Source organism: Aristolochia californica, unplaced genomic scaffold, assembly GCF_029961685.1.
Source record: "Aristolochia californica isolate CCGP_79_NKW_82.1479 unplaced genomic scaffold, dmAriCali1.0.hap1 SCAF_7, whole genome shotgun sequence".
In the NCBI taxonomy this organism is placed as follows: Eukaryota; Viridiplantae; Streptophyta; class Magnoliopsida; order Piperales; family Aristolochiaceae; genus Aristolochia; species Aristolochia californica.
In genome coordinates this window covers 38,365,829-38,392,782 of record NW_027182268.1, presented here as the reverse complement: position 1 = coordinate 38,392,782, position 26,954 = coordinate 38,365,829, and the positions used below count along the sequence as shown (strand labels likewise).

The 26,954-nt window shown below is 41.6% G+C and overlaps 3 protein-coding genes across 3 annotated transcripts; 2 read left to right on the top strand and 1 right to left on the bottom strand.

Moving 5' to 3' along the window:
• The first annotated feature begins 2,632 nt into the window (after nucleotides 1–2,632).
• Nucleotides 2,633–4,304, top strand: LOC137937740 (protein DETOXIFICATION 51-like). Its single transcript, XM_068782893.1, has one exon. The coding sequence runs from the start codon at nucleotides 2,633–2,635 to the stop codon at nucleotides 4,208–4,210; it is 1,578 nt and encodes a 525-aa protein (XP_068638994.1). The 3' UTR covers nucleotides 4,211–4,304.
• A 3,550-nt stretch (nucleotides 4,305–7,854) lies between these two features.
• On the top strand, nucleotides 7,855–13,329 carry LOC137937700 (uncharacterized). The gene is made up of 4 exons (XM_068782821.1): nucleotides 7,855–8,116; nucleotides 8,291–8,550; nucleotides 12,745–12,805; nucleotides 12,897–13,329. The coding sequence occupies exons 2-4, from the start codon at nucleotides 8,471–8,473 to the stop codon at nucleotides 13,065–13,067; spliced, it is 312 nt and encodes a 103-aa protein (XP_068638922.1). The 5' UTR covers nucleotides 7,855–8,116; nucleotides 8,291–8,470; the 3' UTR covers nucleotides 13,068–13,329.
• A 7,741-nt stretch (nucleotides 13,330–21,070) lies between these two features.
• On the bottom strand, nucleotides 21,071–24,267 carry LOC137937428 (receptor-like protein kinase HSL1). Its single transcript, XM_068782489.1, has 2 exons — nucleotides 21,636–24,267; nucleotides 21,071–21,450 (listed from the first exon to the last, which is right to left on the bottom strand). The coding sequence occupies exons 1-2, from the start codon at nucleotides 24,265–24,267 to the stop codon at nucleotides 21,071–21,073; spliced, it is 3,012 nt and encodes a 1,003-aa protein (XP_068638590.1).
• Between the last annotated feature and the right edge of the window lie 2,687 nt (nucleotides 24,268–26,954).

Here is a 26,954-nt window from a genome sequence, read left to right as displayed (position 1 = left end):
CGGTTGCTTGTGCACATGTTACATTTTCTTCAAAAAATCAAGCCGCAATTACTAGTCCTGGCCCTGTTCATTACTTTTTCGCTCTTTATAAGCTACAAACTTGTCTAGAACCTCATGCACGGGAAAGAAAAGACGTACCTGAACCAGAATGCAGGATAAGAGGTTGGTCGAGTCGAGGGGGTTGAGAACCCGCGGCGAGGACGGCGACGGTGACTCGGGAACTCTGGCCCGTGCCACGAGCGGGTCAGTCGATTATTAGCTACAAGATTTGAGTATAGGAAGGTCGAGACGTGGAAGGTGGGGGGCCATGGATGAGGAGCGTATGTTTGAAGGTGGCGGGGAAGATAAGTACAAAAGACTGCAACAAGGAGGGGCCTACCTGCCTGCCTCTGAACCTGAAACCAGCAGTTTCAGTTTCGGTGGTGTGTGCACACTGCACAGAGCACAGAGCACTGAACTTTGGAGTTCAGTTTGGTTTAAATGTTTTAAAGAGAGAGGAGAAGACAATGGGGTGCGCACGTTAAGCGGAAGAGGAAGGCGCAGATTAAGGGAAAGGGTAGGGGAAGAGTGGACTGGAGAGAGGGGTCAGCTGTCTCCTTCCTCCCGTCTGCCGGCTAAATCCAGGCTGCCTGGCAACGTGGTCCCCTCTTTTTGATCTGTCTATCAGACCTCAGTCGTCGTCTTCAGATTCATCCCCCGTCAATTCCGTCAATTTTTTCTCTCTTTTTATAGTTTTTCACTCCAACTTGACGCTCTCCTTTCTCCGTCGACATTCTGATTTCTTCTCCCACTAATGCCTAACTACGAAATAGATTATATTTTTTTCCACTACCCGCAATACTTAAATACTTTATAATACGATCAACAGTGACGGAATCATAGCCGTTGGCTTTCCCACTTCATTCAACGTCTTCTTCACAAATATTGTTTTCTTTGTGGAAATTCGGTTTTAACAAATTCTACTCTCAATTCGGCCTCCGTCGAGTTGCTCATGGCAACATCAATGTTCCTTTCCTGCTCAATTACAACTCGTTAATAGCTGGTTTAGGCCAGACATTTTGAAGACCTCAAATCTCTTATTTTTTCTTAGCTTGGATAGTGACCTTCATGTCTTCTTCAGAAGACGAGTTCTATATGTCTTACCGTACCGTCGTCCGGGACGATTGGGTACTCGACGGCCCATTACCATAGTTCGATTTCCTATATGACATGCTAGCCGAAACATGCTCTTTAAAATATCGGCGATACGGCAACCCTGATTCGAGGGCTCGAGGCTCGCAGAGCTTAGTATTTTCGGTGGACCTGATCGTGTAAAACCTTGTCACCTGCAGTATCGCAGAATTTCCAGGCAGTAAATTTTAGGCCTGGTCCCATTTTAAGTTTCTCGACGCTTTTGCTGACGTGGGGCCTAGCGCTGGCACTATCGAGGCGGGGCACTACCCCAAGTCACGAATCAAAGAGGAGGGTGCCGCCAGCCTGGTCTCGTCGAGGGTCTTGGACACACGAGCGCCTTGTGCGTGTGACGGATCCAGCGAATGTCCACGTCTAGATTCGACGAGCAGACTCGACCCTTTTTCCCATTATAGTAAGCCGATCATTTTTAGCACTAGTGTTGAGCTTTTCGACACGCATTACCTTATTTCTTTTTCTCCCACGAAATCAAAGCGCAAAAGCTTATTTAGCTTAGCCACTTTTGCAGTTTAAAAAATTTAAAAAAAGCGGGCACTAGTTAAATCATCAAACTGTTGCGCTTAGTGGGGACCGAAGTAAGTTGCAATTACGTATTAACAATCCTGAAAATATCAAAACAGGAACTTTTTTTTATGCGCGCGTGCGGAGTACTAATCCTCTCGTATTAAATTTGGTAGGGATAAATGAATAACCACGGGCGCTAAAATAACGTCCGGATATCCCGTTGAAGAGGAAAAACCGGTTTGGAAATTGCCTTAATTACTCAAGGGCAATAAGGGAAGTCTCCTGCTCCACTGTTGGGAATTTCCGGAACATTTTCGTTCAAATCCCAGTTGGACGCCAGTTAGTAGTTATAGCGAAAGAACCACGTCTACAAAATGTTTGACTCTGCAAATATTTCTACCAGTAACGTTCAAGATTCCATTTTATGGCCCCTTTCCAGTAATCACTATGCATTGGCCTTTGATAGACGTCCGTCGCTGGGGATAGCGGGCACCAGGGGGGACCCTCCCTGAGCCCCCGGGTGAGACACTTTTTTGTGGTGTCTTTAGACAGAGATTACGCTGGAGCGCTTCGTTTCCGGATTTTTCCATTTTGTTCATCGATTATTCTATTTAGCATGGCAGAGGAGAACGGGAAAGAAAATCTCTCAGGATGCCGTATTCTGTAGGTTTCAGTAAATTCGTTGGAAATTGAAACTCTGACATACTGAATTTTCTACAAGCGAAGCAAGTAAAAAGGAAAGAGCGACATGCTAAAATCCACCAAAAAGCTTAAACAATTAAAAAGAAATCTCAATAATTCATTACTCTTGGGAACCCATGGCTTCCACCCCTTCTCCCGCGCCTCTCTATATTAACACTGCCCCTCAAGACTCATTTCATCAATCAACTACCGATTCGGAGAGCAGAGAATAGAAACATTTTTCTCCTCTGCAAGTATGTGTAATCCCAATACAAACACGTCGGAGAAGAGTGCTCCTCCACCACCGCATCTTTACCTCTCCGTAGTCTCCCTCTCCGAAGCCGGTGACGTAAAACCGGCCACATCGCCAAAAGAGACCCAATTCCAATGTCCCAGTATCTCGGAAATAGTCGCGGAGTCCAAATCTCTTTTCCACCTTTCGTTTCCTATAGCGATGACAACGCTTCTGCTCTACTCTCGCTCTCTAGTCTCAATGCTTTTCCTTGGCTCGCTTGGCGAGTTGGAGCTCGCGGCCGGGTCGCTAGCCATCGCCTTCGCCAACATCACCGGCTACTCGGTACTCTCCGGCTTGGCTTTAGGAATGGAGCCCCTTTGCTCGCAGGCCTTCGGCGCTCGCCGCCCAAAGCTGCTAGCCCTGACCCTCCACCGAGCTGTGCTTTTCCTCCTCTCCTCATCGGTACCCATCTTCCTTCTCTGGGTCCACATGTCGAAAATCCTCATATTTCTACGGCAAGACCCTAAAATCACCTTTCTCGCCCAAAAGTATCTCCTTTTTTGCCTCCCGGACCTTGTGTCGTGCTCCTTCATTCACCCGATGCGCATTTACCTCCGCGCGCAGGGCATCACTCACCCCCTGACGCTGGCGTCTGGCGCCGGTGCACTTCTCAACGTGCCTGTCAACCTTCTCCTCGTCAGCCACTTCCGCCTCGGGGTGGCGGGGGTAGCCGCTGCCTCCGCCGTGTCCAATTTCGCCGTCGTGATGTCCCTGATGGCTTACGTGTACGCGACGGGCATTCATGTGCCAACGTGGACCCCTCCCACCGTGGAGTGCCTACAAGGCTGGGGCCCGCTCGTGAAGCTAGCGGCGCCGAGCTGCGTATCTGTTTGCCTGGAGTGGTGGTGGTACGAGATCATCATAATCCTCTGCGGCCTCCTGCCGGACCCACAAGCTTCAGTCGCCTCCATGGGCATCCTCATCCAGACCACTGCGCTCGTTTACGTCTTTCCCTCGTCTTTCGGCTTCGCCGTCTCCACACGTGTCGGAAACGAGCTAGGGGCTGACCGGCCGGATAAAGCCCGGGTTTCGGCCGGCGTCGCTGTTTCGACCGCGGCCATTATGGGGATCCTCGCAACTGGGTTTGCCACAGGGATGCAGGACAGGTGGGGCCGCCTCTTCACTGGCGATGCCGAGATCCTACGGCTAACGTCCGCGGCGCTCCCGATCGTGGGGCTCTGCGAGCTTGGCAACTGTCCGCAGACGGTCAGCTGTGGGGTCCTCCGAGGAAGCGCGAGGCCGAGCGCGGCCGCGAACGTGAATCTCGGCGCGTTTTATCTGGTGGGGATGCCATGCGCAGTGGGGCTCGCTTTCTGGCTCGGGGTCGGTTTCTGCGGGCTTTGGCTTGGGTTGCTGGCGGCCCAGGTTTGCTGTGCTGGGCTAATGTTATACGTTGTAGGGACCACCGATTGGAACATTCAGGCAGATCGGGCCCGGTTTCTGACCTCTGCCGGAAGTGGTAGCGGAGTGTTGGAAAAGCACGGGCATCAAGCAGAGGAGGGCGAGCCGTTGATCGAGATCAAGGTGGGATCTCAATAGAAACAAGAAACGAGTAAAAAACGAGTAAAAAGATGGATGCTCCACCAAAGAGATTAACAGTTTAAATGTAATTTTTTAATTAATTTTTTTATGACGTTGGCTTGTGAATCATTATTATTATTATTATTTTTAAATTTTTTTTTTTTAGTGGGGGGAGAAAGAAATGGAGAAATTTTGTTCCTGTAACTTTTTTAAGTTGTAACTTGTTGTTGATTAATTTTTTAGTTTTACTTCTAATTACTGTAGAAATATAAATTACCTTCTTCAGTGCGTCTTCAATTACTCTAGTAGCCGAATGCGTTTTTACTTCAAAAGTTTTGTCCCACAAGGAGTGAGCTTTTAGATGTGTCGTTACGTATGGGGCATGGATGGATGCAAAACAAAAAGAAACAAACATGTTAAGTTGTTGTTGACTCTAGTGAATGTAAATAAAACAGGGAAATTGAAATTAAAAACGTTTTTTGAAGCAACTGTCTACACTTCAGAGATTAATTACAGAAGTGGTCCTCAAAAGGAAGAAGATGATAAGCGTATGCTATGCATGGCTGAGAACCCCTTCGTCCAGTGGGTCCCAACACACATGGTCTTTGGCTGAATTTTTTAAATATCTCTCCGCTAAACAACGCAGACGATACGGTTATTATGTATCTCTATGACTATGATATGTTGTTCCGGCTACTAGAATAGCACGGACTTTTTCTGACTTTGGCGTTTCCACTGTGTTGTGTCGTTTCCGACCACACCCATCACCCTTTCAAAACCTCTTCTCATATACACTTTACGGATCCTTTAATTTTTGACCCTCCATATATTAGCAGCAGAGAAGAGGACTTTTAGTTGGTCTTCGCTGCCAAGGGGAAACCATCGGAAGCTTTAATTTATTCTTTTTATTATCCTTCCCTTGGAGGCGCACGAAGAAGGGAATCAACTGGGCTTTTTGTCTTCTTCTTCCCCGCAAACTGAGACTTCCCAAATCTCCAACCAAAAGCAGAGCAGCCATGCATCCCCACCTTTCTTTCCAGTTTACTGTTTACAAGTTTACAGTGATGAAAATTGAAAATTGAAAACAATGCAGCCGTAACCCCTCACGGAGTTAATTAACGGCACTTTTGAGACCACTCGCCTGGTTTGTTTGTGTAATTTCGTCCAACGGAGGAGATTGATATCTGATTGATTGATTGATTGATTTGAATGAAATTTTGCTACGGGAACAGGGAAGATAGCTACAATAATGCTGAAAAAGTTAAATCGATTACATTTCTTTCCTATCTGGTTTCTCTCCTCTCGACGGTGCGCATAATTATATGCTGGCGTTTCCCAGTTCCCGTTTCCATATCGGGTGCTCTGCCTCGAAGGTTCGAGTTTCGAGCAACAAACAGACACGCTCATGTAAACACGGGACTCCGGAGGCTCCAAGTCTTCGGACCAGTATCTTTGTGGAATGACCAAGCATCTTAGTTGCCTTAAAATCTTAATAAATACAAAATATAAGCCTAATCACAAAATCGGACCACGTGCAGAAATCATGATCAAAGAGCCCTCTATCCGTTTCGGATTTCGGACCCACCCAGATGCCAAATTGCACGTGCAACTTCTCGTGAATTCAGGCTGTCAACACATGCTCTGGACGACTCTGGCATTGCCCTTTTGCAGATTATTTATACACGTACAAAATATCAGCCAGTGAAACTCCCAAACTCTTCAGCCTTGTCGTCGCTGATTAAACCGTCAAAAAAAGACCAAAATATAAAGGAGGAGGAGGAGGAGATGAGAGGGGCGTCGTGACGGTGGTTCTGTTTAAAAATGAACGGTGAAAGGAGAAGGAGATGAGAGGTAGGCGGGGCACGCAGCAAAGGCTGCAGATAGGTGAGATGTCATCCGAGAGCGGGACACTGTACAGGGACGAGTCAGAAATGTTGCTGTTTGCATCTACGACAGAGTCGCTCGGGGTTCGCGGTCGGGGGGGCACGACTTTTGATCATGAGGGTGCGTACTTAACCCTCCCGCTCAGTACGTGCCGGCTTGACTGCACTTGGCCCTCGACTACTCGCAATCAACACAACTTACTCGGTACTACCTAGTTACCTGAACAAAACGATAGCATTTGGAGGATGCCACCACTGACGCACGGCCTCCCCAACTGCTCCGCTCAAAAAATGGCCCAGCACTCGGCCCCACTGATGCTAACCTGTACTCTCTCCTCTTATCATCTGTACTCCCTCGTGGTCAATTCGACTTTCCGCCGTTCAGCTGACTCAAATGTGGGTCCACCGCTTATCTGTTTCGACGAGTCCTCCAGATTGAGCGTGTACTCTAGAGTGGCTCTCCTACCCGGACCTTCTGAACGTGCCACACCTATGGTTCTTACAAAACATGTCTTTAAACGTGTTGCTAGCGTTTTCAATGGCATCAATCGCTGAATCAACGTAAAATGAATACATTGAACGGGGATGGGTCTGATTCATCCCCTTGGAGGAGCAAGCGTCTACGACTCAGCCAATGCACGGAAGTAGAAAGTAAAAAAACGATGAGAGAAAATCGCCTAAATTGATTCATGCACTTGTAAGTAGCTGAGGAAGGCAATTAAAGTACGAAATTCTATCACTTCGGTTAGGTTCATGAACACATCTACGCCAAGAGGAATATTAAAAATTCAAAAGACTAGCCATTGATGAAACCAGCGAGCGTAGCCTCGTGATCAGTTAAGTGAAAGTAGGAGGCATAATGCGGGCTAGAAGGAGAAGACAACATCATTTCGCACCCATGATGCCCTCTCACATGCCTCTCCTTCTTAACAATGCCCTTCGTTTATGGCCCCCCCCCCCCCCCCCCCCCCTAACACATAGCCGGTCCTCATTTTCAACTTATCTCCTTCTTTTTATGATCAATTTGATTTCCTAATGTTTAGAAACAAAATATTTTAGGTTTCTCTCCATCCCATGCCATCTCCATATCCATCAACATCATCATCATCCCCATTAATGATGTCTCCGAGAAGAGTAGAAGGTGGGAAATGCGGGGCAAAATAGGGCAGAGCCCTGCCCTTGTCGATCGTAGAGGCAGCACCCGAACACTCTTTTGACATCTTAAGGATATTATTGTGGCCATGTGACTCGTTGGATGGAGGAGGGGGAGTAGGGAGGAGAGGCCTACTTGCATGATTTGATGACTTAAATTTTTTTTTTTCCACGTATGTGGGGGTAGTGTGAGCCGTGACATGTCCCCCTAGGGAGGGGCCGATCTCCTCTACACATGCTTGCCGCATGGCAAGTATATTTCAATTTGCGACTTATGTAGCTGGGCCATCATATTCAATCTGCTTAGAGGTTGACACTTGGGCCCTTCTATGTGACATTTGTGTTCTCTAGTGCACGTGGGAGTTGGGGAGGGACAAGTATATATATAAGTCATGAGCCTCATATTTGAGGCCATCGATTCTGTCTCCAATCTCAATTAACTTATCTGTTTTATTTATTTATTTATTTGAAAGGACCATGTGGGTGGGTCCCCTGAATGGTGCCTATCACAAGTCAGAACTGCTCCTCGAGGCTCCAGGCTCTGAATAGTAAAAATTAAAATTGAAGCAGCAAAGGACTCCAGTTGCGATCACTTTCCACTTTCCGCCCTTTTTAAGCTTTATCAACTCCAGTTTGGCAGAGGAAATGGCGACAGAGAGTCGATTGATTTTTTAAGGGCGGGTAAGATGAAAGCCGAAAAGGACACCGGAGCTTTTGGAATTGTTGGAGAAACTAACAACACTGACATTGTTGTGAGTTGTGAGAGTCGATAAACGCGTCTTTTGGAATTTCTCTTGCCCATGCCTCCCAACTCTCTTCTACTCTTTTTCTTTTTGTTCCATCCAGAGGAATCTGAATGATTGTTTTTCTTCCGGAACAATGGAAGAAGGTCTGCCTCCCCTTCATAACTCCGTTTCTACCCATTAATTTTTCTCAATATTTCTTAAAACTAACAAAAGCATTTTTACATATTTTACTAAAATTCCTTTTTTCAAAAATCTGGGACATCTGAATCTTTAATGGGATCAAAGACTCGTAGTTGTAATCGAATGTCGTATTACAGTCGAAAATTTGAGACTCTCACTCTTCTCAAGGCGCGGCCTAGAATCTGGGCACGACTGGCAGCTCAAAGCTACTGCGAGCTCGACTCTTCAGTTTAGGACATTGAATTGCCAATCAACCTCCATTCGTACGCGACTCTGGTAAATCAGCAGGCAGGAACCCTCGAAGACATAAAAGTGTAATGGCGTCTGCAACTAAGAGAAGGAAAATAGAATCATTCCGTCAACTAGGAAAGACGGGAGAATCCACAGGGCAGCCAGGGTACTCACCTCTTATCTCTCCTTCTGTTTCCCGCTTTTCTACTTACACTATGCGCGACTCCAGTATTTAAACTTTGCTCCTGTTTTTGTGTGACATTTGGGATTTCAACTGTTACCTAGGACTCTGAAACCATAGACTACGGAAATAAAGAAGAAAACACAGATCTGGTACTTTTATCAACGTTATCGTTGAGTAGGGTTTGAAAATCATCTAAGAAGGAATTTTTTCACAAAATTAGTTGTTGATCATATATGATGAGAAATTTCGCAAGTACGATGTGCTTCGGTTTTTCTCCATAATACGAAACAATTTTGTCACTTTGTTCTACGCTATTGTTTGATGAATAAATTGCTATAGATATCTATCAAGTGAGAGTGACTACTTCCGGTTTAAAACATGGAAACTTCAAGGTTGTACCACACACACTTACATATTTCATTAATATTCTCTCTTCGTACTTTTAACTAAATTGCCTTGTCACCTGTACCTTCGTCTTCTTCAACGAGGTGCTCTCTTTGCATCCAGAGCTCTTCAGTAGCTGCAAAAATTCATGGTTTCTGACGACTGATATTATCCCGTGCTGAATGTTATAGTTTTCAGAACCATACAAATGTTATAGTTGCTAAATTGTGTGTTATTTCATCTTTGGAGGAAGTTTTAACATGTATCGAGAAAGAAAATTAAGAGTGAAGGAAAAAAACGGCATGTTGCTTCTGCTCCCATAAACGAGTGAAATTTTTTTCGCAAGCAATATGTATTGGGTCAAATATAGAAGAGAAAATAACATCCCATGAGATGTTGACATGATGTGCAAGTGAAGAACTTTTCTTTTAAAATATTGATTACACACACACTCACTCAGCCCCCTTATCCCTAGTGAAACTTGAATCCAAGACCCTTTAGAAACCCTCCTATGTGACAATTGAGCCAAAGGCCCAACTAACTGTGCAATTGAAAATGTCCACTTCTTTTTTGTTTAATTGAGGTTTTCAATTTCAAAATAAAACTCCGCTTGAACTATAGTTACTTGCTCTTATTCTTCTTTTATGGTTTGGTTATAGTAGACACTCATGAGACTTGAAACCAAATCATTGTATCAAGAGAGAAGTGAAGGTGACCTTGAAACCAAATTATCATGTCGAGTGAGAACTGGAGGTGGCCATTGATCCAAGGGATAAAAGAACTAATTTTATTATCTTGTAACTGTGGATACAATATTAAACTGAAGAAAACCTATAGAAAAGTTAACTGCAAAACTATAGGAGCATAAACACTGAGAAGAAAACCAGATGTACCTCCTAGTTTAAACTCTCCTATGTTGACAAAGTAATTGATTGGAGTTACATTTTCATAAAATCGAGAAGAACAACCAAATGCAAATGAAATAGTTGTTTTGAATTAAGTTTTCAACTGACCCAGTCTGCTCTGACATTTGCATACGATTTACTTTTTGCCTTGAGTGACTGTGAGGTGATTTCAAATCAACTGATGTACTGGTACAGATTACTTTTATTTGGTTACTTCTTGTATGTGTGAGACAATAGTTTGACATAATTTTAAGGAATAGAAAGACGTGTTGAAAAGTACTATCAGCTGGAGGAATTGAATGTACTATCAGCTGGAGGAATTGAATATATTTAGGGATTGGTATGTTTCATATATTTCTGGTGCAATGCTAGTATCAACAAAGTGTAGCACAACTTAAAATGGATCTATAAGAGCATGATTCTCCTCATGGTGAGCCAGAAAGCTAAGAGAATCATCACTTCTTCCGATGCTTCCTAGAGTGAGTCATTCATGAAGCAGTTCTCCTGGGATTCTGTTCTCGATTTTTACTTTTTCATTTGACTATTAGTGTGGGCAAGACATCTTTTTGATTTTAAAAAATGAAAAGATGACACATGCCAATGGAAAGACTCTTTTCAACAACTTTACAAATTTATTGAAGTCATTTACTAATGAGAACCACATAGAGTTAATTTATTAGTTAATGCAGAAGAAGTCATAGTGAATAATCTAGTCAGAGCCACTTAGATTTTATTTGTTAGTTAAAACTGAAGAAAGTCGTAGCGAATAATCACTCTCATGGAGCATATTAGACAAGCCTGGGTTAAGAAATCCAAATCCTAATGCAGTCTTAACCGATTGATAGTCATGAGTGGGAGCTTCAGGGCTCCAATTCATTTTTCCTCTTTGCTGATTGGTTAGTAATATCTATTAGAGTCAATTGGTGCTTTGATTGAGTGAAGACGGTCAGAGATTAAGGAAGAGACATGGATTGCATTTATGAGCCAGAATCAAAATTAAAAAGATAATATGTATGTTGACAAAGCGTGTATTAAGAACTTGAAAACTTTTGACTTGGTATACATGTATTTTCTTAACCACATGAAGCATAAGATGTTATCTGCTCTTTTTGAGAATTGGATACTCTTATGGAGAAGCAGGTAACTAGCATTGCTTGAGTATTGCTGGTGCAGAATTTAGAGCATTATACTGAATATATGTGAAAGAGAGGTATTGTGACTATAAACTACAATTCTTGCTTTACCTAGTCTGGTACTGAGTAAAATACATTAAAATTGGTTGGCACAGTAGAGGGTCAGTTGAGAGTTATTGTATTTGCTCTTTCTTTGAAGTGAGGATTGAGAAATTTATGGTGGAACCTGTGCAAATTACAAGAATTGGTGGTCTTTTGCATAACACGGGGAAAACACTCTCAATTGTCTCTTGACCCCCCACCTCAAATCTAGCTAAAACTATATTTTCATGGAAGCTTGATTGGGAATCCTTGGCCTTATGGTTTGGGAGGGTGCTATTTATGAACAAAATGGAGCATCAGGCTGGCATTCTTTGGCCCAGATGGTCACTAATGCCGTTCAAGTTGAAGCATTAGGCCTCCTTCCATTGATTATTGAAGTTGAATCAGCCTTAGTTATTGGATGTGTTAAATTAGGTCCAAGGCCTTATCCCAAAATGATTAGTCAACTTAGGAAACCTCTTTCCCAACTAATAAACTCAAGATCTTTGTACTCACTAATCCATGTGGGACTATTCCTTAACACTCCCCCTCACGTATAGGCCATCTTTTGTGGTTCTACAAGTGGATAATTTAGGAGTAGGCAATTTAGGTATAGGCCCTCTTTTGTGGCTCTACAAGTGGATAGTTTTAGGTGTAGGCCCTCTTTTGTAGCTTTACAATTGGATAATTTAGGAGTAGGCAATTTAGGTGCATGCCCTCTTTTGTGGCTCTACAAGTAGATAGTTTAGGTATAGACCTTCTTTTGTGGTTCTACAAGTAGATAGTTTTTTAGGTGCAGGTCCATATACGAGTACTTGCTCTGATACCATGTTAAATTGGGTCCAAGGCCCTATCCCAAAATGACTAGTCAACTTAGGAAACCTCTTTCCCAATTAATAAACTCAAGATCCTTGTACTCACTAATCCATGTGGGACTATTCCTTAACAGGATGGATGTAAAAAAACTCTTTCCCTCCTCCCCTCCTTTTATGAATCTGTCATTACTGTGGCGAAATCCAAAGCATGAGCTTTCATTTTCAGGTTTTTTTATGAATCTCATCATTCCCTCAGGTCAGCCAATCGTATTGCAGATGATCTAGCCAATGCAAGCATTTCAAGACAATCTGTAATTGATGGGGAATCTTGTCCCCTTTAGTATCCTATGAGGTTTCACCTCTCTTCTTGTGATGCGTTTACATATTCTTTTATAATAAAATTCATCCTTCGTGAGTTCAAAAAAAAAAAAGAGAAAAGAAAAACAGTGTGGACTGTTACTTTGCATGTATCATATGATATTTTTGTTCTATTGTAAGACCAAAAATAATTTTCAAAAAAACATTATTACATCAAAGTCCAATCTATGATTTTAAAAGCTTCTTTACTATTTTCTACTAAAGTCTGATGAGTTGCTTTAGATATTTAATTATCTTTCCTCTGCTTTTTACTTTTATTAATTTTTTATGATTTTTATTATGCTGCTTGGACAAAATCCAAAATTGACAGAAACAATCTGTTGAAGAAGAGGATAAGTATCTCAAATAACCAAGCAATCGTTTCATCATGAAGTAGAAACAATAGATGGTGGCCACTTCAGTCTAGTTGGTGTCAGAGAAACACTGCCTGCTTACATTTTATCCATGTGCATTTTTTCATAAACCTAATTTCTTGTGCAGGATTACTCCCTCTCCAGCTGCAAAAGTAGGAAAGGTGCCAACTTCATCAAGCGTTTCAGCAGTATGTACTTATGTTAGCTTTTTATGTTTTTGTCTCTAGTATTTGTGAAAACTAACAGGGATTTGTGCTTATCAAGAGTTTGTTAATGCAGGTTCTGGTACCTGCAGTTGGTACGTCTGATTCAAAAGTGCAACAGGCCAAGAGATTTGCAGTAGCACAGGCACAACAAGATGGACGCACTGGGAACTTCAGAAGTTTTAATTCTCACTTTGGTAACCATCTATTGCCTGTCATTCCAACAAAGGCGGACTTAAACCAGTAAACTCTATGCTTGTCAAGAACTTGATCATGTATATCTTTTATTATCACAACAACGGGAATTGCTTGTGAGAAGTTAGTGGAGGTGGTTTCCTATGTTTGCATGTACAGTGCGTAATCACGGTGGCCAACACTAGAACTACTGCAAGATGAGATAAGTGTAGTAATTTTTTTTTTTTGGTGTGATTTGGTTATGTTTTTCCTCTTATTATTCAATTAGCTGTTGGAGTAAGGAATGCAAATATCAATCTGAAGAGAAGTTTGACCTGCAAGATATTGGGAGTGTATAGGTACTAAAAAGTTCCAATACCCGTGGGCAGATAAGTAGGGTCACTATCTTAGACACAGGTACTTTTTAGGCTAAACGATTTGCTTATTTAGGCTTGTTCTTGCTAACCCTTCACTGCTTTATTGCCTTTCGTTATCATGCCTCTTGCATTGCAAACAGTGATGAACTTTGTTCTTCTTTTGCTTTATTTACATGGATGCTTGTTTTGGGTTTACCCTTGCCCTGTGTCTACTACTTTGGGAGTTTGATCAGTTTCGGGCGTAGGTAATTTATGGTCTACTGAATCAGAAAGAAAAAAATTCTTTCTGTTCTGGTAGATGTTTCTTTTCCTGCTTTTGTGAGCAGGAGCACTGAAAACATAACACACACACAAGAAAAGCACTTAAGAGTGCCTATGGCACTCTACTACTAACCCTCCTCCTTTTGAAGCTTGTTCTCACCTCTTGTTCCACAGTCAGGTTCTTATTTGATCTAAATCCTGCCTCAATTCAGATTTGTGTGGGTTTGGGTGCTGTAGGAAAGGAACTGACCTTCATATTGCTGCTATGGCTATTTATCTTGTTCTATGGGTAGGTGCTCTGGATCTCTGTCACTTCTGGTTCTAAGATGATTCAGGAGCTGTCAGTCTTCTCATATGCTTCTTGTTTTGCTTTATTTGTTGTGGACTCTGCTAGTGTTAAGATATTCTTCTCATCCACTTTTGTTATAAGCTCTGCAGTTCATGCTGTTTTCTTCCGAGGCAGTTTCCAATTTAACAAAGTCATCTCTACCTTGAAATTTGTACTTCTTGCTCTATTCTTCCAAATTGGAGACCAACTCCATTTCCAATGTCTTTATGATTCACTGAAGTTCCTTATTTGTTTGTGGACTCGAATTCCTTCCAAAGACCCTTCTGTCCTGTAATTTGTCTCTAGTATTGCTTGGCCGCAAGTGCTTGACGTGCCCTCAAACCATTTCTGATATGCAAACCTCTTGCATCTCTCGGTTGAATGATTTCTTCCCATTTCACGATGGAGAATTTCCTCTGTGGCCTTGACTTCCCATCGTCATTTCCTGATCATCTTATTTCTTTCTTATGATCTTCGGGAATTGCTTGCTTGGAAGCTTTGTAGACTGGAATGTTAGAGTCGATTTTTTTTAGCCTGATCCTTCCTGCAAAGGACAACCATCTATCTGCTGGACTTTGATCATCTTATTTTAAAAAACCCAATCTTTTTTCTTGAACTCGAAATAATGGATGGGGATTCTAAGGTGCTGGATTGGATCCAGAGTACACAATTAGCTTACCGAACCCTTCTTCGTTGTGGGATAAAACATTGCTCTTTCGTATTGCTTTTGATTGCTTTATAGAAAAGGTTTTTAGTCTAGGTCAAATGTCTTTAGAAAAATGTATAGAGTTGGTAATGTATACATTTGTGCTTGATCTTCTTGAAGATCGCTATTTAGAAAGGCATTTTTGACATCCATATGATATGATGGCCAACCAGGGTCATTTAGCTCTAAGATAGTGTTCCATGACATAGATAAGCATGCATGACATCTTCGTCATTAGTAATAAGGTAAGTTAGTTTCTATGAACTCAAAAAGGGTAGAAAGTTGTAGTAAATAAGGTCAACTACAACATTGAACTATATCAGGCGACAATGCTACTACACTATTATCTATTAGAAAATGACAACTCAAAATATGCCACTACTACTCTTTGTTGAACCAATCAATACGATCATTCAGTGTCCTCAACAAGAACATCCACATCCGAACCAATCGCCTTTTTTCTGCTAAACAGTACCAACCAGTGGAATCAACGTGTGGTTTCGACAAACAAGTCAACTAGAATGTTTGCAAGGGCGAGCCCAACTCAGCAGCACCATGAGTGAAAAAAACAGTCCATCAACAACTCTCATCTAGGTGATGTCTCATTTAACATACAAGTTAGTCACATGCATATCTCTTACCCACAACCCTTTAACAGTCTTTGGCTTGGCCAAGTCAAAATTTTCTCTTAGTTTGCACAGAAGTCAATCTATGCATTGCTCAATCATCTCCTTCTTCATCAGCTTCTTTTTGCATTTAGTGCTTGAATTCTTCACCTTTGAAAGAAATCATTGAAGCTCTCATAAAAAAACTACTTTGTTGTTGCCAACTCTGTGTAGATATGTTTTCTTACTAATGCTTTGTTGCTGCAAAAGACCTTAAGAAATTGACTCCAAATGGTATGAAGTTTGGAGATGCCTTTCATACATGTCTCAAATGATCTCAAAGTAAGCATTTGGGATGCCTTTCTACTCGATGTATCTGGGTTGGCATAATAATATGTGTCTGCCTCATCTTCATAGTTATCAAACTTAAATGGTTCTGGGTTAGCTTCAATTACCATCACCCATTCATCTTGCCAGATCATGAGAAACTGATGTTGACTAGGTGACATGCACATATTGGCATGGATAAAAAGTACTTGGCCTAAGTGGGCATTGCACTTTTCTTGTGCATCAAAAACAAAGAAATTCACAAGACTAAGATGATCACTGATTTTTGGTTCTAGAAGGATTTTGTTGATTGCTCTAGATTTTCAATCATTAAACCCTGAAATCATCACATCCGTGGGCTCTAAATCAGCCTTGGTTCCCCAATATTTTTGTTGTCCGAAGTGGCATGGATGCTCGCACCATTGCCATTAATACTTTCTTGAATGATACATTAAAAAAAAAAAATCCATATATGACTATTTCATGTGCTTGATGCTCTTTGGTGGCTTCTTGATTTTTATCAGTTCTTCACCTTCATAGAGTTTTTTTAAAATCTTATAGCAACATATTTGCTTGTATACTTTGGTGTGGACTTAGCCCCTACTATCTTTGCTTTAGCCAGAGTTATGGGTTTGATTGGTGATACTTCTTTGGGCTTCACCATGGAATTCGTTGCAAGCTTGGCCAAGGGCTTTGAAGGTTTCTATGTAGAAGCTAGTGGCTTCTAAACCGAAGGTTGTGTCACCTTCAAGCCTTGCTTATCTGTTGCCCTTTGAGCCCCATTCGACTTAGCTCGAAAATAATCTGGCACTACATAAGCCATGCAAAAAGTTCTCTTAGGGCAGCCAACATGATTGACCTTCTCTGCCGCCAAATTGCCAATAATTTTTCTTATCCAATCTTGGAATGTGGTTTCTGAGTCGGGAGACATCTTTTAGGGTGACACTTCAGTAACTACAAGTTTCCCTTTTTTGTTTTTATCTTTGGATGGTATCAACTTTTCTTAGGTCAACCTATCTGGACTTATTGACTCCTTGTTCATAGAAGGTAAAATACCTTTTAGGGACTCAGATCTGCTTGACTTTGGATGTCTTTGTTATTTTTGCGGAAGGCAATGTTTGTGTTGGGTCTAACCATATTGTTCTCCACCCGATCTTGTTTGTCTTCACATGTAGTCATCTCATGTCAGAATTTTTCCAATGTGTCCTACGATTTAGTCTTGTCAGGTGACAGGGGAACCTTGGGTCCAATTGGGGCAACCCTGGATTTGATTGCATGGGACGTTGGAACCTTTGCCTATGCTTGATCTAAGTACTTGCACGGCTTTTTATGACCACTCTCTTTCCTTTAGGGATCACTGATCCGGATTGGCCATCGACTAGATCCATCTTCAGCTTGGGTTGATTCGGTTGTCTTAGAATGGTTACTATGTTGACAGCAAAATCAGTTGTTCCCAACTCAAAAGCAAGGATCCCCTTGATGGATGTGATGGGTTAGCCTAAATGAAGCTGTTTGAGAACCATTAATGAAAATTGAGAAATTAGCTGAAGTAACACACGCCATACCCAATTGTACTCGATGTGAGGAGAAGCCATAATTGAGGAGGCAAACAAGCGCCAAAAAAGACCCTTTTCAACATCAATTTAAGCACAAACCTCCTTTCTTAGCCTAAGACATACAAAAATTAGACAATATTTTGTGATTAATCAAAGGCTTGTCTAAGATAATCAAACTGGAACAAAACAAATGTAGACTGGTGTCTTGTGATTAATTTTTGCGTGAGACCCTTGGTGTGGAGTCAAGGTGATTGGTGATAATTTCTTTATCTTATTGGCTACGTTACACAAGCTGATTGACTAGGATTGTTTTATAAATTGAAGAGAATCGGTCTTGGGATTGAGCACTAGATGGAGTGCATTGACTTGGGGATTGTTGAAAGAAATGATTATTCTTATGTAATAGTGTAACTTGTAAGTTTTTGCTTTCTTTCAGCCCTTGATTACACATTGTGTATGAGGGTATTCTAGTCACTCATGTAATATTCATTATATTATAGATAAAGGAGGGAGGAGAGAGCTCGACTTATGCAAGGGAGCATTCACTCTTCTTGTTGCCCTAATATTTTCTCTTTTACATGTCTAACTTCTCCACACTAGAAAGCTCTCCTCTCTCTTTCTCTCTCTCTTCTTCTTCTTCTTCCACCTTCTTCACTTCAACCAGCCTTCTCCAAGCATGAAACCCTAGAATGTAACATGGTATCAGAGCAGGGGTTCTAGGGTTTCATACAAGCTGCTATAAAATCAATCAAGTTACTTCACAAGGGGAGGTGTCCAAAAGCTGCCATTCAAGGAAGATGGCTGAGAAAAAAAATTCAGCTAGGCCTTGTCATATAAGCCCATCCAGTCATCATTTATTCATCTTGCTTTTCTCTTGAAAATTTCACAATTGTTTTGCTTCCTCATTGGGTATTAAAATCTGGTTGTTGAAGTTCTCTTTTTTTTTTTTTTTTTTAAGGCTGACAGCTAGAGTTTGTAAGCACATCTTGTGCTTCTTCAAAATTTGTTTTGTTGATCTCTAAAAATACTACTTAAGAATTCGAATGCTCCTCTTTATTTCAGGCTTGAGTCTTTGCTGAAAGAAATCTAAAATTCTGACTTTTATAGCTTGAACTCTAAACTAGGGTTTGGTATTATTCTTTGCATGAGAATCTCTATTTGATAGCTGTTTTTATTCCAGTTTTCAGCTTTGATTTTCGTGTGATTTTTTTTATGCATCTAATGGCTATTTCATTCTCAGCCATGCATTATTTCTTTTAGTTTCATGCTCATCAACCTCATGCAAAGCTGCTGCCCATTAGTTGCTAATTTCCAAAAACTGCCATGAGTCCTATACTTGTTGCAGCCTTTATAGTGTCACATTATAAAATATGGTTTCAGTAATCTAAGTCCTCCTTGGATCTTGTTTTTTGTTTTGTTTTCTGGTCAAATATGGCAGAAAATTTGAATAAATCCTTCAATTCCTCTGAATTCAGCAAACATGAATTTTAAGGATAACCATCATACCACTTAAGGGTTATCTAATTACTCTTCAGGGTCTCAATTTATAAAACGGTTTCTGATTACAAGAGACCTTGCTGGACACTTGACTCAACCACAAGTGGGCGAAGATGACCCCTCTTATCAAAAGTGGTTAAAGGAGGGCACCCTGGCCATGAATTGGTTGATACAACTACAGAGATTTGGAATACTTGTCCAAATTATATTTTACTCTTTTTAGCTTACAAAAGTTTTATGATATCTTTCAAGAGATGTACACAACCAAGCAAGGCGACAATCTCTATGAGTACTTTGCTAGGTTTAGAGGACTTTTACTACAATGGAAGCTTGCTCAGTCATAGTCTATAGATATTGCCACTCTAGAAAAACAGAGAGAAACACTTGTTTCAGCTATTTTTGCAAATTTGAAGCCCTACTTTGAGGTTGCCAAATCACAGGTACTTGGCTCCTCTGCTAAACCTCTTTTGATGATATTTGTGCAGCTATGTTGCGAATTTCAACCAAGAATGTAGATTCACAATATGATCTGTTAGAGAACTTTGTCATGTTCTCCCAAAGGAGGGGGAGCGGCAACTTAGACAGAGGTAGAGAGGGAGGAAAGAAAAGTGGCTGTGGTAGAGGCAGAAGTGGTGGTGTTTTTGGAGTTAATACTTATAGGACATGCAGTTATTGTGGTGTAAATAATCATGTAGTAGAGAGATGTTGGAAACTGCATGGCAAACCATATTTCTTCAAAGCTAATCAAGCCTCTAATACTGCGTTAGAAGTTAACAAGGAGGGTCCTTCAGATCTCTCTAAAGGTAAGATAGTACTTACTGAAGAAGATTTTGATTTTTTGCAAAAACTTAGAGATTGATGACCTCCTCCTGTAGTGCACCTACAACCATAGTTGCTACCATACATTCTCATTTGTTTCATGTTCTAGTCCTTCAGCCTTGATTATTGATTTTGGAGCCTCTAAACATCTTGCTAGTAAAATTGGGAACTTATCTTCTTTGTTGGATTTTGGAGCCTCTTAACATCTTGCTAGTAAAATTGGGAACTTATCTTCTTAGTTACCCCATACTATGGCCTTGTTTGTTTCTATTGTAGATGGGTCCCAAACTAAAGTGCAGGGTATACTTCCACTATTTCCCCTTCATTATCTTTCTCTAATTTTTTGTTTGATCTCCATACGAATAACTGTATGGGAAAGAATAAGAAAGAGAGAACGGTGTTCCTCAACAACCAAGATAGGTCTAAATTCACTGAACTAGGAGCTTATATTATTAATCCGGGCAGCTTCAATTAAGCCTATAGAGTCTCATTGCTTTTCTACCGTTGCTTGCGATAAGTTTAGCATTTAAGAGCTTTGTGCTTGTGCTTCCAATTGCTTTCAGAGCTGCAAAGGAGAGATCAAGTGAAAGCATACTTCTAGTGCCCCTATTTAGTTTAGTACTGTAAAGGGCTGGGCCGCAAAGGGGAAATTTAAAATCTTTTATCTAATAGGGCGAGCGCTTGAAAGAAGATAATTTCTGACTCGACTCTTAATTAGACCTACTTTATGGGACGGTAATCTCGGGAGTGCAAGATAAAGAATAATACTCATTCTAGCCTAGCATTATATGCGTTTCAACTTGACAAATTTGTCTTAGAATTTTCCATAGTTTTGATAAAGTTATAAGCATTATATGAAGAGTTTTCGCTTATTTATTTGTTTTTATTATTCTTTTAGGATTATTAAATAAGTTATTAAAATAATTGGGTAAGTAAAACTCATAGACCTATATGCAAAGCAAAGTATTAAATATGTGGGTAATTTCAAATCAGTCATCTCAGTTACTGAATTTAATTCCAAACATGGCCCAATTAGATGTCATAATTCCACATATGACATTGCAATTCGAATCTAAGAGAGTTAAAAGTAACAGAGTTAGAAGATGTTAGCCAAAAATTATACTGAAACTACTAAACATCTTAACCAATTAAGGCCTGAAGCACTTTCTTTCTTTGACAAGCGGTTATCATGTATATTGACAAAGCAAGGAAGTAGAGATAAAAATGCTCATATAGATTTAAAAACAGTTCATAGAAAGAGAAAAAGGATAGGGGAGACTGCCGGAGGGAAATTTATGCTCAAAAGTTCCTGCCTGAGATCTGCCGATTTTTTTGACGTAGAAATAGAAAATTCTGATATTTACCCCCGCAATGCAATCCTACATAAGACAAGAAAAGAAAGAATTCACACTAGTGGATCACTCTCTAGTTCAAGCAAAACGCAGAGATGGAAAATTTGAAATTATCTAGAAAATCTTTTATATGGGGCACTGGTCGAAATCAGGTTGCATTTGTTACCAGAAGCATAGGAGGAGAGCCAGTCACTTGCGTTGGATTGCATATACCGGAGAAGCACTTAATGTCTTAACGTAAGTAGAGGCTAGACGGGACTGTAGAGGAGTGGCACCACGTCATTTGCGCTGCTCGCCTTCTTCCCCCCGCTTGCAGGCGGAGGCTCACAGCGCAGAAGGATTTGTAGCACGTCTTTCATGCAAGGCCTTGCCGAAGGTAATGTACTCGTGCATATGACGCCCAATTTGAATACCGTCCGCATTGTATCTCTGTAATCGGGTTCCGCTATCTCCTTGTCCAGCACGTCCTCTATCAGGTTTTCTTCTTGAAAATACCACCATGCCCATTCTGCCAAGGACGTGTCCTCTCCGCCGTCGCGAGGTCCCCTTCCGGTAGCCAGCTCCAGAAGCACCACTCCAAAACTGTAAACATCGCATTTCTCGCTCACTCTTGTTGTGTGTGCGTATTCTGTTTCCAGTCCAGACTCCGATGGTTAGTAAATAAATCCAGGAACCCAAATCCATTAGTTTGGTGGGTGCAGTGGCACTAATCTCCCCTTTTTTTTTAATGTATAAAGAGTTCAAGAAATGTAATTCAGTAAATAAATGGAGGCATATACATGTTCGTCGTTTAGCTGTACAGTGATCTCATACCTGGTGCAATGTAGCCGAAAGAGCCAGCAACAGTAGAGACAGTATCAGGGAGACCGGGCTTAGCCAGCATCCGGGCTAAACCGAAATCTGCTAACCTCGCCTTGAATTCAGAATCCAATAGTATATTACTGGATTTAACGTCGCGATGGATGATAGGAGGAGAGCAGGAGTGATGCATATAGCACAGACCCTGTGCAGCGCCCACCGCAATACCGTACCTCGTCGGCCAGTCCAACACCGCCCGCTCGCCGTTCCTCTTCTCGTGGAGCCACCTGTACAAACTACCATTACCCATATACTCGTACACCAGTAGCTTTGAGTTGTTGCTGGAGATGCAGCACAGCAGTTTCACTATGTTCGCGTGTCGAATTCTCCCCAGAATCTCAATCTCAGCAAGGAATTCCTTCTCTAGTTTCTCGTCCTGGACATGCCTGTCGTTCCAGATCTTCTTAACCGCCACGTTCTCTGTCCGATGCCGTCCGATCGCGATTCGGTACACTTTCCCGGTTGCACCCTGACCGATCAGATTGTTCTCGGTCAATCCCTCGCGTATGCTCGACACATTGAAATCGACCCGCCGGAAGGAGGTCATCTTCCATGGGCCCAGATCCTGACCGTGCTTTCTCTTCCGGTGATCCATCCACAGGCACAAAGCAAACCCGACGGCGACAATGGAAATCAGACCCGCGAGAACTATTATCAATATCAGCAGGGGAGGAGATATTTTGCTCGAATCCCTGCTCCGGGAGAAGCAGCGGCGGACGTTTAATAACGTGCGATCGGCACAAAGGCCGCTGTTATTGAGGAAGCTCTCGTCGTACGCCAGGTTTTGAAATCCGGCAGGGATCGTACCACTCAGGAGGTTAGAAGAGAGGTTGAGATAGCTCAATGGCAGGCGGGCAAGCTCTGCCGGAATTTGGCCTGAAAGTTGGTTGTCCGACAGGTCAATAGAGTTGAGGTCGCGCAACGAAGCGATCGACGCGGGAATTTGTCCGGAGAGCCTGTTATTGTGAAGATTAAGAAGAGTGAGCGATTCCCACGAGATGATTCTGGATGGTAACCCACCAGAAAGTTGATTTCCGTCGAGGTTCAGCGACTCAAGCAGAGGAAGCGCGGTCAAACTAGCCGGAATTTCACCAGAGAAGTAGTTGTTGCTAGCCTCGATTACCGTCAAGTTGACTGACGCAGAAATTTGCGACGGAAGCTCTCCAGAGAATTGATTGTTTCCAATTTCAAGGCGACCTAACGCTGTTCCTAATCTGTTCGGAAGGTCGCCCGTAAATAAATTATCGCTTATCATTATTCTGCCGAGTTGCTTCAAGGACCAGAGGCGTGCCGGAATTTGGCCTGAGAATTGGTTTTCGTAAAGTAGCAAGCTTTCCAAGCTTTCACAACGAGCCAGAGATGCTGGTACGGTCCCCTTCATATTGTTCGAGAAGACCACCAGACCTTGAAGGACGTTTTTCACGCATAGGTTTTCGGGCAAAGTTCCAGACAATCTGTTCGTGGAGACATCCAAATATTCCAGAGGAGAGTAAGCGCCTAAATCTGCAGGCAAGATTCCAGTCAAGCTATTGTTAAACAGCGATATATCATAGAGACGCGGAAGTCTTGCAAGACTGAGGGGAATTTCTCCGGACAAACGATTGCGATATAGCCACAGAACTTGTAGGTGATTCAGTTTCCCAAAATCTTCCGGAATCAAACCAGTCAGCTGGTTCCCAGAAATATCAATTTCAGTTAAACTGAAAGCAGCAATTGACTTGGGAATCTCTCCGGATAAACTGTTAAATTGGAGAGAGAGGATCTCCAAATTCTTCAGCTGAAACAGGCCTTCTGGAATCTTTCCGCTGAGCTGGTTGTCGCTGAGCTCGAGCTTCACCAAAAACGTGAGATTCGAAAAGGTATCCGGAATTTCTCCGATCAAATTCGACCGCATCATCGACAAATACTGCAGATTCTTCAAGCGGCCGAACTCCGAAGGGATTCTCGCCGGCAAGAAGGGCGTGTCATCTAGGCGTAGAACTTGGAGGTCGGAAAGATCACCAATCTCTGCTGGAAAAGTGCCGTCAAATAGATTCTGATAGAGATGAAGTTCCACAAGGTTCGACAACCGCGTTATTGCAAGGGGGATGTCGCCGGTGAAGTTGTTGCCCGATACGTTGAGGTGGCGGAGACCGAAGAGTCGGTCAATATCAGACGGGATATGACCAACGAAGCAATTCTGAGAGAGGTTAAGGTATTGGAGGTTGGTGCAGTTGAGGAGAGATATGGGGAATGTTCCAGGGATGAAGTTGTAGGAGAGATCGAGGTTCGTAAGGTTTCTGAGTTGGCAGAAACCAGAGGGAACTTCCGTCTTGATATTCAGGTTCACGAGGGAGATTGCGACGACGGAGTCGTCGATGCAGGTGATTCCCGTCCAGTTGCAGTGCGGCCCCGTCGAGGTGTTCCAGGAATCAAGAGCAGGAATAGAGCTCCAATCTCTCTTGATTCTGAGCAAGATGCTTTCCTCCTCTCGGAGAAGTGGTTGCGAGTTTCCATGTAAGGCGAGAGAAGAGATGAGGACACAAAGGAAGAGGAAGCGAGAGGTGGCGGTGGCCGTGGCCGAGTGGAAGCAAGAGATTTGAGACATGGAGGAATCGAAGAAGACGAAGCTGAATTCAACATGAACTGTTTGGCGGGCTTTCTTGCATTTCAGTTGCCAATTTGCCACACCCACATGCGGCACCCACTGGGCGATTCGAGTCTGGAGGTATCGGATACGATAACGAGGCGCACGTTTCACGTACTTCCTGCTGTGTAGTGTGAAACGAGCAGCCTCCAATATAGAAACGAACTCGTGACTGTTTTAGGCTTCTTTTCAGATGCAGTAAACACTAGAAACCAAAATCAAAATTCAGAGGTCAAAGCTTTCACTTCCATTCGGGACAAGTTACTTTGACTCTGATTTCCCCGTTGATCAAGTCAAATAGTCTCGATTTTCAAACTTTTGACCAGGACGAGTCTTCCTGCCGCCTCCTGGATTTCGTGATTTCCAGGTGCGCTCGCTGGCGTTCTTTGACCTCAGCGTGTGGTTTCTCAGATCTCACAAGCCAAATCCTAAAGTCTTCGCTTCAGAGATTACTCTTTCACCTATCTAATTCCAAGAAACGTAAACATGTATCTCTCTACTCTTTTATGTCAACAATCCTTGGAGTTCATCACTTGCTTGCAAATTGCATCTAATGAGATAACTAGGGAGATGTGAGTTTGAGCGTGGAACTCCAACCTATTAGCCATTGCCATAGGGGGAGGATAAGGAGGACATGTCTCAAATCACTCAACCAGCCAGAGGGAGAATATTCCCCTACTAGTTATCCACCCCTCACACAAAAAGCTTTTAAAGTGAGCTCAAGAGTCTTCCAATGAGGAGGGGAAGACCCAAGTAAGAGGGTAGGGATAGTACCTTTAGACAACCAAGAACATTAAAAAAGAACCATTTGCATCTGAGTTTGAAAAAAGCTTAACTTTGATGGGAGTTAGAGGGGCAATCTAAAGCGGGTAGAGTTAATATCCTTCATGTTTACCTTGATCTTTCTGGCTTTGGGAATGTTATTGTGGCAGAGTTGAGAGCTCTATTCGAGGGAGTTAAGACTCTATGGGAAGGTTTTCTGTCTCCCTAATTGTTGTAGGGGATTTTGTTGTGGTCATCAACTTGGGTCTGTGGGATGAAAGAAAAAAAAAAACAATGGAGGCCAACCTAGAAGGGGCAAGAAGAAAAGCAAGGCCCTCACAAGAAGACCGTTGAAGCACACAAATATCAATCAAATCGACAAGAGAGAATATCCACAGCAAAGACCCATTCAACCAAGCCTTCGAAATGGTCAAATTTAAAATGGTTGAAAGACTGAAGAAGTAGAAAAAGATGATCATATAAGACCGTTAAAACAACGTGACCCATAAAAATTGCTGCAAGAAGAGATTCAAGGTTATGATTCAACCTAGATAGGTTACAATATAAAAATTATCGTAAGAGAGTGCAAAAACCAATGGAAAATAAGTATTGAGATAGAAGTAGATTAAAGGCAAAAAAAAGAAAAAAAGCTAGAGTTTGATACTCGACCCTTGCTTATTTTGCTATATTTATAGTTGTAGAGAGATATTTACAATATCAATTATGCCCTAGAGCTACACTTCTTGAGAGAGAAAAGACATAAAAAGACATAGACAAACTTGCATAATTATAAAGTCATATCAACTCTTAATGCAAATTCTTAAGTTACTCTTAGTATTAAGCTCCAGTTAGTGCTTAGAATTGTGTATTGTAAGAAAAAAGGTAAAATTTTATTCAATTTTATAAAAATAATATTTAATTTAATACATTATTAGGGTTGTACTAGAAACGTACATTGAAATTGTTAATTTTTTTGGCATAAATGAACTCGGATTGTAATGAATAAAAATCAAATATAGCAATATCTCCAAAATATGGAAATTAAATAAATATTTAAAATAGATATTTGGATGCAATTAAGGTGGATAAATCCAAAAATGTGAATCAAGAGTAAATAAAAAATAAAAATGATAAATAAAATTATAGTAAGACTAATTTTATATAAATATATATATATATATATATATATATATATATATATATATATACACAACTATAATTAAGAGTAATACTCTCACAAAAGTTCTTCTTTATCCATTAATATAAAAATATCAAAACATTAAAAGTATTATATAATATCATCGAATTTGAAGAGGTTTTGAATTCTGCAATTTATCAAATCCGGATCTCTAGGTTTCGGTTCCATAAAAGCCAAGTTGGATATCTTATTGAATATTTTTTTGAGTTCCAACAGGTAGTCATCAGAATAATGTAATACTTATCCTCTTAGGTCCCTTATGTGTCTTCTATTTCTTAAGAACCATTTGTGAACCATGTCTAGGCCCCTTATGTGTCTTTTTTTTCTTAGGAACCATAAGTGAACCATGTCTGAGGCCCCTCATGTGTCTTCTATTTCTTAGGAACCATCTGTGAACCATGTCTGAGGCCCCTTCTGCGTCTTCTATTTCTTAGGAACCATCTGTGAACCATGTCTGAGCAAGCAATAACTTAACCAGGTACTATCCATTAACCATGTTCGAAAGCAAACTGTCAAGTGTCAACCTTCTTAACTTCTATACTGGTTCAAGAAGCAGGTTTTTGAAAAGATAATGGCGTTTGGGATCTCATCGAGCTACCTAAAGGTGTGAAAAAGTCAATTGGTTGTAAATGGATATTTAAAACCAATAGGGATTCAAAGGGCAATGTCGAGAGATATAAGGCCCGTC